This window comes from Vipera ursinii (genome assembly GCF_947247035.1).
Source record: "Vipera ursinii genome assembly, chromosome: 1".
Lineage (NCBI taxonomy): Eukaryota > Metazoa > Chordata > Lepidosauria > Squamata > Viperidae > Vipera > Vipera ursinii.
Genome location: NC_139512.1, coordinates 277,404,988 through 277,421,426, shown reverse-complemented (window position 1 = coordinate 277,421,426; position 16,439 = coordinate 277,404,988). Strand labels below are relative to the sequence as shown.

Below are 16,439 nucleotides of genomic sequence, written 5' to 3'. Positions count from 1 at the left end.
ATATTCCATGAATAATTATTGACCATTAAGAAGCACCTCCAGCTCCTGCCTTTTTGCATTCTCTCTATCAGAATGAAAGTTTACATTTTTTTGCATAGTTAAACATATTTAACAGCAATCTATTTCAAAACATTAAGTTATAAATATTGATCTGTAAGCAGCACAATGAGACAAAAGATGGCAGTTATAGATCTAGAAACACATATCATGTCTGTCTGGGGGTTACTATATTACACTTTTAAAGGTCTATATAAGATATTCATTGCCACCCAAACGATAGTCAACTGCTAGAAAAAAATTCACATGAATCAGAATCATTGTTAAGCCAGTCTTCTTCAGTTTGATATTTTCCAATGTGTTGGCTAAGACCAATGAGCATACTGGCAAAGGATGATGGGAAATGTTGTCCAACATCTCTGGAAGATTTTACAACATGGAAGCTGGTAAATCCAAACTAGTCCACTTCGATTATTCAACATCAGTTGCAACACAACCTGAACAATTTCCTCATTTCTAAGCCTAAGCACTGCCACTTCATCTCGGGCGACTTTCAGACTTAAGAAGAAAAATACAATTTTATAGGAGCCATGCCAAAGCAAACCCTGGGAAGGGCAAAACAAAATTGAGCATTCATTTTTCCATAGCTGAGTTGCCAGTAATTCTTCTTTGACATATATTACCCACTTCCTTCCTTCCTTCCTTCCCAGATCTCTCCATAGACTGAACTCAACATGTATAAAGGATCAAAAAGGATAATCTAACCAGAAAAGGTAATCCACAGTCTTCGTGAATTCTGAGTGTAGCTAGTTTGAGCGAATGCTTGCTTTACTAAACTTTTTTAAAAAAAGAAAAAAGAATGCAGCCTAGAAATACTGGTTCCTTAATAAGCTCATAACTGTTCATGTTTACGGGCCTCTATTTTCCAGTAACATGATAGCAGCAGTTGTAAAAGTGGCTTTTAATGTTGACTATAGTTCTTCAAAGATGTTGAACCATCTGGGATTTCACTGCTGCATCACTTGGACTTCCCAAATGTTCCTTGTCTGTGGAACACAACCGTCTCTGCTAAACTCATTTTTATAAAACCCTAAGGAGAAAATTGGACCAAAGGATTTTAGCAAAACCCACAGCAGCATTCTTTTCACACCGCATTTCCCTGAGTCCATTTGGAAGCTGTCAATTGATCGGATTCCTGAGAAATGACAAAGTGTTTGACCCAAGATGCCGCTGCATTTTTCCATCCTAAGAGAACTTTCTGGAAGATTCTGTTGATTGCATTTGGCAGGACTGTGGTAAAGCTGTTATCTATCCTCCAACACCACACAGGGATAGATAACATTTTTGCAACACATTGGCCACTGCTTCAGTCATCTAGCCGGTGTTCAGAAAATGCTTATCATATTCAACGAGAGCTGTCCAGGGACACCTCAGGTGCTCAATCAGTCCATAGCAAAAATAGCTCACTTAACATCTGGCCTGTTGGCATATCCATCTGAATGGCTTGCAAACCCAAAGTTCTTGAAATCCTGGTCTTTTGAACAGAGTCAGGTTTTGTATATTCCAGACTGGTTCTTGTACTGCTGTGCTTTCAAACATGAATGACAGTATGTAAAGAGCAACGTTAAGGCCGTTGGAGAAGTGGTAGCTGGAAAGATGAGAGACAGAGAGATTGCATTTCAAAATATGATGTAGGCAGGTCTCCTCTGCATATGTATCACCAAAACAAACTTCTCTGCATGCATACACATTAATTTTTATTACAGAGAGAATTCCACTGACATCTGTGCTCTCATTTATTCTCTCTGCATCTATAATTCAGAAAACCCTCCTTTTCTTAGACTGTTTCTTAATTTAGAATACGTATGTACTGCCCAATCCTATGTTTTAACCTATGAGTCATGAATTGTTCAAGTGCACTACATTGACTTTTTCAGTTCCAATATCAGTAATAAGACTTTGTGCACCATTCCTTATCATTACTGTACTGCTGTTGTTGACATATATTCAACTTTTCTTCTAAGAATTCTAAGAATCCAAGACAATCAACATAGTAGAGTCCTCTTAGGTCACTGGCAGCTTAAGCTGACATGCACATCATCACATAATCAGATAAAAGCTGCCACTATAGACTTCTGTCAGGACAGCTGAGGGAAATAGATGAATTGCAGCATACACATCATGCCCATGTTGCCATTCCCCTCTACCCACCTTGTTCTCCCTTCTATTTGAGCCACTGTAACATGTCATAAAATATAAAATATGCTCTAGAGATCAACAACACAATACCCGCAGCAGATAAGTAGAAAGACAGATAGATAGATTGCAGGATCAAAACTGGGTTGGTCACTGGACCAGAGATGACCGGCCCAGATTGGATCCTGCAACATTATCCTGGGACACATATATTTGCTTTCATTTGTGACAAGATAGATATTGATACATAGGTGCAAAATAACATGAGAGAACTAAATCTGTGGGTTCTTTATAGCCATAATTTTCTAAAAATGACTTTTAATTATTGTTTACACTCATAACATCATGATGGCTTAAAAATTCTGTTCTTTGTCATGGTGGAGCAGTGGGCTAATGCCTCCTTAAGTAACACCAGCTGCCTGCAATTAGTGCAGGTTCGAGTCCCACCAGGCTCAAGGTTGACTCAGCCTTCCATCCTTCCGAGGTAGGTAAAATGAGGACCCAGATTGTTGGGGGCAATTAAGCTGACTTTGTAATAATGCCGCTTGGGGGAGGTGTGAAAGCCCTAATAAGCAGGCTTATACATAGAATAAAGGCTACTGCTAAGTTTGTAAGCTGCCCTGAGTCTTCGGAGAAGGGCGGGATATAAATGGAATTAAATTAAAATAAATAAAATAAACACTGGAAATCTCTACCAACAGCCTTTCATAAGAGCAAGCACATAACTTTTCAGAAAATGGCATTTGTTGTTTTTTTTAAAAAAACAGATACGCACATGGGTTTGTGTTCTCTCTATTGAAAAACACCGTTTGAAATGATGATGTTTTCTAAGAGTTAAAGAATTATTTGTGGCTTGCCATTTTTTTTAAACTTTTACTAAATGTAAGTAATCCGTTCATTATTTTACCTTAGGCACCTACAGTAGTGGCCAAAATTGTGGAAACCTTTTGGGAAAAGTGTACAGTAGAAATGTCAATTTTGGTTAAGTTTCCACCAAGTTTTCTTCTAATTTCTTTATAACTGTAGCCTTGTTCACTTAATAATGCTATTTTACATCACTTTCTGGGCAACCAGTCAACTCTTTGCACCATTACTTTAATTTTATTACGTTTTACAAGCTCACTAAATGAAAGAACATAAAAAAACCCAACCAACTTGATAGCATAACACCTAACACACTGACAAATGTCCTCCTCTCAGCTTCAATACATGACATCAATAACTGAATTCTACTATGATCTGATTGGCTAATTGCCAAAAGAAGATGACACCTGATTGGCTCTCGAAACACTCATGCTCATTGGCTACAATCAGATGAAGGAAAGCTACCTGATATCAACCTAAGCAAGTTGTGCTTCCTTTTTCTGGTTATTTGGCTATAATCTTTCATAGAATACAGTACAGATACTTGAACAAACTTTGTTGCATTACATTCTTGATTAAATTATCTTTCCATTGATATATAATTTTATGGTACTACTCCAAAAAAGTGGTGCTATTAGCCATCAAACCTCAAAAATACACTTTTCCCAAACGGTTTTCCCAATTTTGGCCACTACTGTAGTTAGCTTTAGAAAAGCTATCACCAAATTAGTTCTTCCCAGATGTGTTGATCTATGGCCACACATGTGGAAATTATAGGAATTGTAGACCAGCATATTTTGAAGGCACCAGGCTGGGAAAGCTGAATTAGCACTTTCTTCCTATGATCATTACTGCTATAATGCCCTTTTAATAATGGCTTTTCTTTGTTTCTGTTGCATAACTTAGCAGAGCAAATTACATACTCATAATTTAAATAGTGTTGCATGAGAGAGGACTGCTTAATGTTGCATATAGGATTGGTAGGCAACTTTTAAAACAATTTGCAGTGCAACACAGCTTCCATAAACAGCAAAGTTCATGGCAGATGTTGCTGATATCCAGTTTCTAGTAAACCTTATCACAGATCATACTGGGTAGGTTGTTAGGAGTTGCAATTAACTCCACAGTGGTACTAAAAACCAATAGTGGTACTAAAAACCAATAAGTAATGCTTATTCAGGAAAAAAATAAAACATGCAAAACATGCTGACTTACCTAATACCATTTTGGAGATAAGAAAACTTTGGCCATCTCTTGCTTTCACTTTGCAATTTTGGTTTATCCTTCAAAATCATTGTCAATTGTTTGGTCCTTTGACTCTAGTTTCTTCTGGGTTGCCTTTAAAGGATTCCAGATCCCACACTTAGAGGCAATTTTTGTAGGTGAGGTCTGGAAATAGTTTATCACCCTGCTAAATGTAAGTAACCATTTCATGATGTTACATTTATTTACTCATAGCATTTACTTATTTATCACTTTTTCCCCTCTACAGCACTTACAATATATGCCACTCCAATAAAACAATCTGGGCATTTCACATATCAAATACTAACACAATCAGTAAAACCAACCGATTAAATCATCCATAAATAAATGGCAGCTGGCCCAATATTTTTCATTCTACACTCCAAAGGCCCATTCCACCTGCTCAGAAATCAACAAAAAGGGGGCTATCCTGGGCCCAGGGTATAAGCTGTCCATAAGGCAAGAGAAGGTCCTGTAGGATGGGGGTAGAAATCTTCCAACACAGCTTCTCAATTTACACACAGTTTGGGCACCGCCCAATTGGGGAAGATGGTCCCGAGGTCATAAGAGCTTTATACTTCATAACTAGCACACTGGAAGCATATTGGCAACCAACTCAGTTTAAGTGTTACCTTGGTGAACTGGCTCTTGTACTACGTTCTGGTCCAACAGGAGTTTCTGAGGAGTCAAAGGTAGCCTATTGTGCACGATCGCAATTCAAGCACAGCGTCATAAAGGCACGAACATCAGTCACTAATGCCTTAGGCATGAAGGCCAGTTGCGTGACTTTGGGGTAATCACGGTCTCTCAACCCAACTTATTCCCCAGAGGGAAAATAGGAAGAAAAAGGAGTAATGCTTGCTACATTGAGTTATTTATAAAAATAATGAAGATGGGATAGGAATCTAATCAATTAACTAAATAAGGTTGCTCCAAGAATGGTTGCGATTGGCAAACTCGTTGAAGTTGGACAAAGTCTGTCCTGGATTTCACGGGCTGTTCCAGCAGGACCTGCAAATCCAGAACCACCAGATTGCTTCCTGCTTCTTCAGGAGGAGTGAAATCCTACCCCAAAAAGGAGCAAGCAGGGAGCCAGATGGTTTCTGAATAAACAGCAAACTAAGTGGGCATTCAAATGTGAACAGGGGAAAAAAAATCTTCTCTGTTCCTTCAAATGATGAGGGAAAATCTATCTCTTCTTCCTAAAATCCGAAGCATTTTCCTTAAGATTTAATTAAGGACACACAGCAGAGAATTTACCCTTGATAAATGGTCTAATGGCAGAAAGTGAAGAGGAACTAAAGAGCCTCTTGTGAAGGAGAGTGCAAAACTTGGGTTGAAACTTAACATTAAGAAAACCAAGATCATGGCTTCCGGCTCTCTCAATTCCTGGCAAATAGATGGGGAAGAAATGGAGGTAGTGACAGATTTTATTTTCCTGGGCTCCAAGATCACTGCAGATGGGGACTGTAGCCAAGAAATTAAAAGACGCTTGCTCCTGGGGAGGAAAGCCATGGCAAATCTAGACAGCACACTAAAAAGCAGAGACATCACCTTGTCAACAAAAGTGCGTATAGTCAAGGCTATGGCCTTCCCAGTTGCAATGTATGGCTGTGAAAGTTGGACCATAAGAAAGGCTGAGCGGCAAAGAATTGAGGCCTTTGAACTCTGGTGCTGGAGAAGACTCCTGCCAGTCCCTTGGACTGCAAGGCGATCAAACCGGTCAGTCCTAGAAGAGATCAACCCTGACTGCTCTTTAGAAGGCCAGATCCTGAAGCTAAAACTCAAATACTTTGGCCACCTAATGAGAAGGAAGGACTCACTGGAGAAAAGCCTAATGCTGGGAAAGATTGAGGGCAATAGAAGAAGGGGACGACAGAGGATGAGGTGGCTGGATGGAGTCACTGAAGCAGTAGGTGTGAGCTTAAATGGACTCCAGAAGATGGTAGAGGACAGGAAGGCCTGGAGGAACGTTGTCCATAGGGTCGCGATGGGTCGGATATGACTTCGCAGCTAACAACAACAAATGGTCAATTATACCAATGCCATGTCAGTGTGGGAAGTGATACTACACATTATAGGGACTGACAGAAGAGTTTTAAGTGACTTCTGCATGATCAATGTATATGAGAGATAAGACACTGATTCTATGAAGAGAAGAGCAGTCAGGTTTGAGAGACATTATTACATGCAACATACTCTCAAGGGCTGATGAGATACAAGCTTACCACAGAACAGGAGCCCAACATGAAAATGAACTGTTCTGTAGAGTTAATGGTTTTTCTCCCGCGTTTGCTTAAAAACTATCTACATAAAGGTCTACATCTCTTTAAAGCACGCTTTAAAGAATTTTGGGCTTGTTTCTGCATTTTGCTGGTTTAAACAGCTCAACAATTTATCGTTGCAACAGATGGGTGAGAACAAGGAATCATTTCTTCTTCCACAACCACTAACTCAAGCTTTTGATAGCTTGAATCTTACCTGCCTCGTAAGCCCAGCAACTGTAAAGCCTTGCTGGAAAATAGATGCCTTTCCCCCCGCATCACAACTTTCGATGTAGGCATATTCAAAGATATTACTGGTCTTTAGCCAACGTAGGAAAGGGTACCTTCAGAATAGCACTCAGGCAGACCATCTGGGTCTAATACAAGATTCCCTTGTTCATCATTCTCTGTATAGGTGCCTGGAGGACAGGTAGGTGGTGGTTTCTCTGTTGGTGGCTCAGTAGTTGTAGGTTTAGGAGTAGTTGTAGCAATTGTAGTTGTAGGTTCAGGAGTCGTTGTAGGTTCAGGAGTTGTTGTAGTTGTTGTTGTATAAGGAGTGGTGGTTTTTTTAACCATTTCAAGGCCTATCAATGGCTTACCTCCAAGACTTATTATTGGCTTATCCTGTGCATTTGCTACAGGTTTACTAAACCTTCCATGTCCAAACAAAGGTAAGCCATCTGGACTTACTACTGGAGCTCCTTTAGAATCTATCAGAAGACAAGAAGAGGGAAATATACTTCAATCACTGCCTTAGGACACTAAGAATTGGGAAGTACTGGATTTAAGTGTGGTCATTGTCTAGAAAACCAGACACATGCCATTTAAGATGCCAGAACTACTGAATATTTAAATAATCATTCTCAGGGCTGTACTACAGGTAGTCCTCAACTTATGACCACAATTGAGCCCAACATTTCTGTTGTTAAGTGAGACATTTGTTAAGTGAGTTTTGCCCCATTTTATGACCTTGTCACAGTTGTTAAGTGAATCACTGCACTTGATAAGTTAGTAACACACTTCTTAAGTGAATCTGGGTTCCCCATTGACTTTGCTTGACAGAAGGTTGAAAAAGGTGATCACTGACCTTGGGACACAGCAGTGGTCATGAGTATGAATCAGGTGCCAAGCATCTGAATTTTGATTACATGATCATGGGCATGCTGCAAAAGTCATAACTGTGAAAAACGGTCATAAGTCAGATTTTTCAGTGTTGTAACTTTGAGAAGTTACTAAACAAAATGTTGTAAGTTGAGGAGTACCTGCATACAAAATATTTATATCCTTAGCACCCTCTCCTAATATACTGACTTCTTCCATGAAGCTTCAACCATTCTTTTCCATATGGTGCACAGACATTTTAATAAAAAGACTGATGAATTAACTATGCATTATGATCAAAATACCTTTCGTAGGACACACATCAGCCATTACGAGTCCTCTCCAATCTTATTTAATTTTCTGAGAAACAGCAGATTCTTGAGGCTACCACTGTTATCCAATTAAATACAGCAGAAACTGACAAGAGACCAGGTTGCGTCACCAAACTACAAAAAGGCCAGTGGTACCTTTCACACAGAACGCTACCTCAAGGCAGTGACACATTTACCCAAATCATTTATTTTTTGCGGGGTGGAGGGCAGAGCATGTAAAGGCTCCATTTCAGCAAACTATGTACTGACATCCAAAGAGAAGTAAACAGAGAAGCACATTTTTAAATCTTTTGATGGCTTCCTGGTATACATTTTGCTTGACAGAAGAGTTTTATTGAGAGGTGGGGGGGGGGGAAGGCTCATGTGATCAGATGCCTTTGCCTGGTCCTAGATATGATATCTGAATAATGTGACACCTCTGTTCTTTGAGCTGCATTGGCTTCCAGTATGCTTCCAGGTATAATTCAAACTACTGGTTGTCACCCTCACGACTTAGGGCCAGGTTATTTACAGATCTATCTCGCTTCAATTGTTTCTACCTCTCCTGTCTAATCTGGTAGGACGGGCATGCTCCAGGTATCATCAGCAAGAGAGTGTCAGCTGGCAAGGCCTAGAAGGAGAGCCTTTTCTGCTGTGGCCCCCCTTCCCTCTGAGTTTAGATTGGCTCCATCCAACCCAAAGGCTGTGAAAACCTGGTTTTATGCTCGAGCCAGGAGCCCTGGGCATGGGTTAGAGACCATTGCCTGATTGTATAGATGGCGAATTAGATCAGAGGTCACCAACCTTTTCATGCTGGAGGCCCGGAGGGAAAGGAAGCAGTTGGGAAGTTTGCACATGCAGAAATGGTGCCACATGTACTGACATGAACCTAACGGCCCCGTTTGCATAGACGTGCAGGTGCCAGCCACCACTGCTAGCCCAGGATGCATGCGCAAACAGGCCACACAACCGGCACGGGGCTAGCGGCCCCATTTGCGCATGTGCACAGGCGCTAGCTGCTGCTGCTAGCCCCCATGTCCATGCTCAAACTGGCCACAAAACCTGCATGGCGCTAGTGGCCCCATTTGTGCAGGTGTGCAGGTGCTAGCCACCGCCGCCAGTCCTGTGCGCATGTGCAAATAGGTCCCTGGGCTAGGGTGAGTGGAGGGTGAGTAGGCTATGGTCCAGTAGTGGGCCATGGCCCATAGGTTGGGGACCCCTGAATTAGATCATGCCCAGTTGCTATTTGTTTTTATTTTGGTTCTCTATTACAGGTAGTCCTTCACCTTTGACCACAATTGAACCCCAAATTTCTGTTGCTAAGCGAGATAGTTAAGTGAATTTTGCTCCATTTTGCAACTTTTCTTGCCACAATTGTTAAGTGAATCTAGCTTCTCCATTGATTTTGCTTGTCGGAAGGTGGCAAAAGGTGATGGCATGACTCCAGGCATGACTCCTAGTGTCCAAAGTTCGATTGTGTGACTGTGGAGATGCTCCAAGAGTCACAGGAAAAAGGGTCACAAGTCACTTTTTTCAGCCACGTCGTAACTTTGGATGGTCACTAAATGAACTGTTGTAAGTACAGGATTCCCTGTATGCATTTCACATTTTCATTTGTTTTATTGTAAGCTGCCTAGAGTCACATAAAAGTGAAATGGGCAGGGATAGAAATCAAGTAAGTAAACAAATAATTTACTTACTTTCAGGATTTATCACAATGTAGAATACTCTGGGAAGTTTATTGAACAAAAAAAAGGCCTTAATCACAGAGCATAATAATACAACATACCAACGACAGTGCGGCCATCTCCGCCCAATTTTACTCTAAGAGGTTTTCCTTGGGAGTCTTGGAGATATCTCCCTTCGGCATTCAGCACCAGCCCTCGGTCAAGATCTACAATCTAAAAGCAATATGTTGATTGAAAGGTCCTCCAACTCAAAGGAATATAAAATTAAATCTTTCAGATATTTTAAAAGAAGGTCTCCCTACCCACTTTACACCTTGCGGACCACTTATTATTTTTTGTCCATTTCGTTTTCCATTATTATTTGGAGCTATTTTATTATTTAGATCTGTTTTTGTCATCACACTGGGTCTCCTACCATTACCTGAAACATAATTGGTGAAAACATACAGCAATCAAACATTTTGCCCATTCAGGGAAATGACAATTCTCGGAATTAAATTCAAATCATTCCAACATGGCAAAATACATTTTATAAATGAGCATGTATAAAGGTGTCTTTCAGGCAAACACATACTGCTTAAACCAGGTTACCTAATCATATTGGGGTTAATAATTGTAAATGTATCTCTACAAAATGTGTTTCTATGTTTCATATGGCCACTATTTTAGTGTTTGTTTACATATTATATTTGCCTACAAAACATGTTCATCACACATTAATTTTTTTTCATGAGATTTTTTTTGCTTTGCTTTACAATTCTATATACTACCTAAGTACGTAAAACTTATGTGCTACCTAACAAATATGTTTCTTTAATTAACCTAGGATAGGCACTACGTATATGAAACATCTAAAAAACATCTACCAGGAATTAAGACTATCTAATATGATTATTGATTAGTACACAAAAATATGGCTTTCTTAGTGAGAGATGATGACAAAATGATTTTCACTGAAATACCGGTTCAATGATATCTGTCTGCAGAACTGTGCAAAAGTTCAGAGACTACAAGTCTTTATAACACAAAACTAGGAGATGGCTCCAAAACAAACCAGTTTCCCTAATGAGATTCTTACCACCCAAACGTAAAACTTTTCTCTTTCAATTTAACTAGAAAGTTTATGATTATACTTCACCTTGTCTATGAGGAAACCGAAATTGATGTCGTTGAGAAGGATTTAATAATCTTGAGTTCTGTATTCGTTGAACAGGAGGCACTGAGGGAGAAGTTGAGGAATGTGTTGGAGAAACACTAGAAGCCAAGCGACTATGAGAAGACACAGATTCAAAGGTGTGGGGCAAAGCCAAGTTTAATTTTGGCAAGGATTTCAGTTTGTTAGAAATTTGTGAAGTCTTGGCTGATGAAGACAAAATAGGATCTTTCTCTACATCTGATTGGTCATAGTCTTCGTAATCATCATCACTATTTGAAATTGACTGATGTATTTTAGAGGAGGGCAGTTTTGGAGATAGTTCAACCTTTGTAGAGGTTGGCTGGAAAAGTCCATGCTTTTTGTTTATTTGGGATGCTACCCTACTTGAAATTCTAGACCCAGATGGATAATGAGGCTCTGAAAGATGAGTTTGTTTCAAAGAAGTTTCTCTACTGTATTGATAGTCTCTGATTGTGTCTTTGGAAGAGGTAGATGTCGGTTGTACATATTTAGATCTTTGGGAAGGTGAAGATGAAGGCAATTTATACGTATTAGAGGTAACTTCAGTAGAAGTTATAACCCTTGACCCAGCTTGTTTTTCTGGTAGCAACTGAGTTGGAGATCTTTCATCAGTTCTATCAAACCGAGAATTAAAATGCTTTGAAAGAGAGCGGGTTCTTCCCTGAGACAAAGATGTAGATATTCTTCTAGATGTGGGAACTCCTTTGGCAGGTGTTAAAGGAGATCCTCTTTGCTCCTCTTTAACATTTGTTTCCTTGTCTTCTGCACTGTCATTATCAGTAAGTTCTTTGTCATTCTTTGAAAGCGACATCAGATCACTTCTTGAGTTTAAAGAGGATCGGACTTGTGCCCAATCAGTTAATGCTTTTGAGGAATGAATGGATTCTGGCTGTACAATTTTATGGGATAAAGCAGTGTTTGGTTTCTTTGACAAAGATGATGTTTGTTTTGTCCTAGGAGATGCAGTCTTGATCTTGCGATCATCAAGATGAGACCAGGAAGTAGGAGAATGTAGAGGAAATGATTTTTCTGCAGATATTCTTGAGGAATCTGTATCTGTGGTTTCTTTTTCTTTATTATGGTTATTTCCTTGGATGTTTACAAGATTAGGTTTGTTAGTTGGTGTAACTCTGTGGTGACTCTTAGTGTCAGCCACAGGTTTCCTTTTGAAATCATCTACTGAAGAAGACTGCTTAGAAAATGGTGGTGAGTAACTATGGAGAGGAGTGGATGGTAGAGGATTTTCATTTTTACTTCTCTGTTTTTTATCAATGTTGAAATTAGACCTAAGACTGGTACTGCCAGATGCTATACGAGAACTAAATTGAGGATGAACTTTGGAAGACTGTGTGGCAGAAGGATCTTTGGGTGGTTGCATTCTTGCATCATGATTATTGGTAACTCTATTTGCAAATCGGTTAGAAGTAATAACAGATCTATATTTTAATAAATCAAAACGTTCCGAGGTAGCCAGGCCTGAAGAGGGCCTAAAATTTGGTCTAGAATATGATGACCCTTGTTTGTCTTCTTCTTCACCTTCTCTTTCACTCTTTTCATTTTCACTATCATCAGAATTATCTCTTCCCTTGGACCTATGTTTATCAGAAGATAAAACATGTGAATGAGGTAAAGTATGGGTGGCAGCAGCAGAAACAGCAGAGGTAGTTATTTTTGGATCTCTCAACGCATGGCGATTGGAATATGTGAGAGGCTTTGTTTGCACAGATGGAGATGAACCTCCCTGAGGAGAAGACGCCCTGGAATTTAATTTCTGCTCTCTTTTTTCTGTTCCTCTGCTCTTATCATCGAGAATATCGCCGGTATCAGGCATAATAGGTTTGTAAGAGAAGTGATGTGAATGATTTTGAGACTTTGCAGCTGCGGTTGGTGAAGGAGATTTAGCTGATATAGAAGGGAAACGCAATTTGGTGGGTCTACTATGAGTTGTCTTCCGAGACACAGACAGTTGCTTGCTTGAAACTGAATGGCTCTCTTCTAGAGTTCTAGGCTTATCCTCCAGATTGTCTAGTTGGTTGTTATTTTCATTATTTACAGGCAAATTATCTACGGTACCTTTAGGGACAGGAGAAAGGTTAGGTCTGTCCTGTCGTAGATCCTTTGTTTCATCCTCTGTATGTTTGGGAAGGGAAGAAGATGGTAGTGATCTAGGCGTATCAGGATTTGTTTGCCCTACCCTTGCTAACGTTCGTGTCCTGAGAGGTGCTTTATCTGAGGATGTGAAAGTGTGTGCAGGTTTAATGGCGGAATGGGATTTAACATTCCCTTTAATATTCTGAACTTTGGGTTGCATGGTTGATGTTGCCTTGACAGAATCAACCCAATCTTCTGTAGAATGAGAAGCCATTTTCAGCTCTGCTTCTTTGTTCGAACCATCTAAGACTTTATTTTTCGGATCAGAAATTGGATATTTTGAATCTACCTCATCAGGAAAAGTAACTGGGTGACTAGAAAAATGCTTAGAAGACGAGGATGGTGAAGCACTTTGAGACAAGGCAGAAGAAGTTAGAAAAGGGGAAGAAGGCATAATTTTCATAGACTTTTTAGGTTCCAAATCTTCTTCGGTATTTGTTTGTTGATTCGTCTTCAATTCATCTGTATTGGCTAAACAAAGAGACAAGAGAACACAAATATAAAAAAATATAAAAAATAAACAAATATGAAAAAAGAAGAAAGAGAAAGAAAGAAAGAAAGAAAGGAAGGAAGGAAGGAAGAAAGAAAAGATTAAGTAATAAAACATATTGCATTGTAATTATCTCTAGTTTTTAAAATTATAATTATGGTAGTATATTTTCAGAATTGTTTACTGATAGGGATTAAAAGCCGATATAAATATTAATAAAATATTTTAAAATCTAGAAAGAGTACAGAGAAGAGCAAATAAAATGATTAGGGGACTGGAGGCTAAAACCTATAAGGAACAGTTGCTGGAATTGAGTATGTCTAATTTAACGAAGAGAAGGACGAAGGGTGACATGATAGCAGTGTTCCAATATCTCAGAGGCTGCCACAAAGAAGAGGTGCCTGAAGGCAGGACAAGAAGCAACAGATGGAAACTAATGAAGGAGAGAAGCAACCTAGAACTAAGGAGAAACTTCCTGACAGTTAGAACAATTAACCAGTGGAACCACCTTCCTCCAGAAGCTGTGAATGCTCCAACACTGGAAGTTTTTAAGAAGAGACTAGACAGCCATTTGTCTGAAATGGTATAGGGTTTCCTGCCTTAGCAGGGGGTTGGACTAGATGACCTCCAAGATCCCTTCCAACTTTTACTGCTTTTTTATTCTTGAGGAGTAAGGAAGGAAAAAAATGTTAGTTACTCAGCATTAGGACAAACTAAATGCCATCAGCTGTGCTTTTAGAAATTATATCTGATGTTAAATGCCACATAATATGATCACTATCAAAGTAAAATATTATTCAGTTTCAAATATAACTCTCAGATATTTTTTAGGGAATATAGTCCAACATCGGAATCAGGAAACAAAGAAAAACATTTTGATGATATAAATTTGTTTCTGAACATTCTGATTTTCACAGTCTTACAATATTTTAATTACCCAGTGCAAAATGGAAATAGTACATATACAGCTTCTGGATTAACCAATGAAATATGCCTAACTTCTGCCACCATCTAGGCCACGGGTGTCAAACTCACCAGATCACATGACGTGTCACGACGTATCGCAACTCTTTTTGCATTGCCAGCAATGGGGTGGGTGCGGCTTCGGTAGGATGAAACCGGCTCACGGGCCAGCAGTTTGACACCCCTGATCTAGGCTCTGGAATTTAATGCAGGACATTCTGCCTTAAAAAGGCATGTTTTAGGATCCATCCAACTAAGGGCTGCATGAGCCTAAACATGGGAAAACTTTGCTCTGTCAAAAACAACATTTTTTCAGGGATTATGTGCTGGACGACCCTGTGGCAAGAAGGGGTACAGCTGGAGACACAAGTGGGCAGGGTATTAGGCAGGGTATGCAGGAGCTGACTTCTGAGAGCCAATTGTTAATATATATTTTTTAGTCTTTTCAGCCAGTTGACAGCAGAGATGAGCCTCAATGCCTAATTCATTCCTCAGATGTTCTGTGGAGAAGCATGGTCGCTGAAGCCAATGATCAGCTCTTATATATTAGCAGCACACCTTTGATGATATGGGCAAAGTCCTCTTCCTCTTCACTGTTTTCACTCTTTCTCTTTTTATCACCTCATTTACCTGTCTTCCTTTTAAAAAACCTCCAAGGCCAGCTAAAGGGTCTGAAATTAGTAGAAGAGGAGGCTACAGAGACAACAACAACAATAACAATAATAATAACAACACAACACACCAGATATCACAGTCATAGAGAACCGAAGCATACAGTTGATTGATATTGCTGTACCAGGAGATGCCAGAGTCGAAGAAAAAGAACTGGAAAAAATTATGAAATACCGCGACCTGGCCATCGAAACTGCGCGATTATAGATGAAACGTGTAACAGTGATACCCATTGTCATCAGGGCACTGGGAACTATGTCCAAAAACTTTGCAAAATACATCAAGAAATTGCAGCTTCCTGCAATAACTCCAGCAAAGCTACAAAAAACTGTGCTACTTTGAATATCTCACATTTTAAGGAGATACCTGGTTGATACCTAGGATGCTGGCAGCAACCCGTGTTGACCATTAGTGCCAGTCAGCTTGAGTGTTCAGTTGACTGAGTTTCATGTTTTATGAATAAAAGTTTTAAATAATAAATTATTAATAATAATAATAATAATAATAATAATAATAATAATAATAATAATAATAATGTTGGAAGGGACCTTGGAGATCATCTTATTCCAAGGAAACCCTATACCATTTCAGACAAATGGCTGTCCAGTCTCCTCTTAAAAACTTCCAGTGTTGGAGCATTCACCGCTTCTGGAGGCAGGTTGTCCCACTGGTTAATTGTTCTGTCAGGAAGTTTCTCCTTAGTTCAAGGTTGCTTCTCTCCTTGATTAGTTTCCATCCATTGCTTCTTGTCCTGCCTTCAGGCTCTATCTGCCTTAAAGATTTCCTACCCCTTTGCCTACCCCCCTCAAACTATTCAATCATCTGGAAGGGAGCAGGGATTGTTCCAAAATTATCAAGATGCGATGAATTTAAAAAGGCAACAAGAAGTTTGTGAACAATGGAGCCACTGTACTTACGTGCTGGCAGGGCGACACTGAAGGCTTTCGACTGAGGGCCTTGGCCTCTCCTGTTTGCAGCACGAATTTTGAAAACATAGCGCTCCCCAGGCTGCAGTCCCTCCACTGAAGCAGATGTAGTCTCTCCTGGGTAGGAAATGGACTTTGCGCCGAAGGGTTTGAGTGCCGGGGCGTATGAGAGAATGTATTCTGAAACAATTTGGCAGACGGTTGGAAGTAGAAAACTGAAAACAATCCTGTTTCCAGTGGACAGACTGTATGGGTAGGATGAATTAGAACGTGCATTACTAAAATTAATACACTGGCAATGCACGTCAAGACAAAAGCTGGGCTATAAAAGATACTGCATTTTATATATAGGTAGCAGTGATAGTCAATTCTAGTGTATCAGGCAAGTGAATTG

At 39.7% G+C, this 16,439-nt stretch overlaps 1 protein-coding gene across 1 annotated transcript in view; it reads right to left on the bottom strand.

Annotated features, from left to right (window-relative positions):
* FNDC1 (fibronectin type III domain containing 1) overlaps positions 1-16,439 on the bottom strand; it is a gene marked incomplete at its 5' end in the record, with an annotated part of 81,641 nt that overhangs the window by 26,919 nt on the left and 38,283 nt on the right. The window contains 5 exons of the mRNA XM_083373117.1: positions 6,911-7,276; positions 9,768-9,879; positions 9,969-10,087; positions 10,805-13,465; positions 16,037-16,225. Coding sequence (XP_083229243.1) covers positions 6,911-7,276; positions 9,768-9,879; positions 9,969-10,087; positions 10,805-13,465; positions 16,037-16,225 — 3,447 coding nt within the window. The remainder of the gene's footprint in view (positions 1-6,910; positions 7,277-9,767; positions 9,880-9,968; positions 10,088-10,804; positions 13,466-16,036; positions 16,226-16,439) is intronic.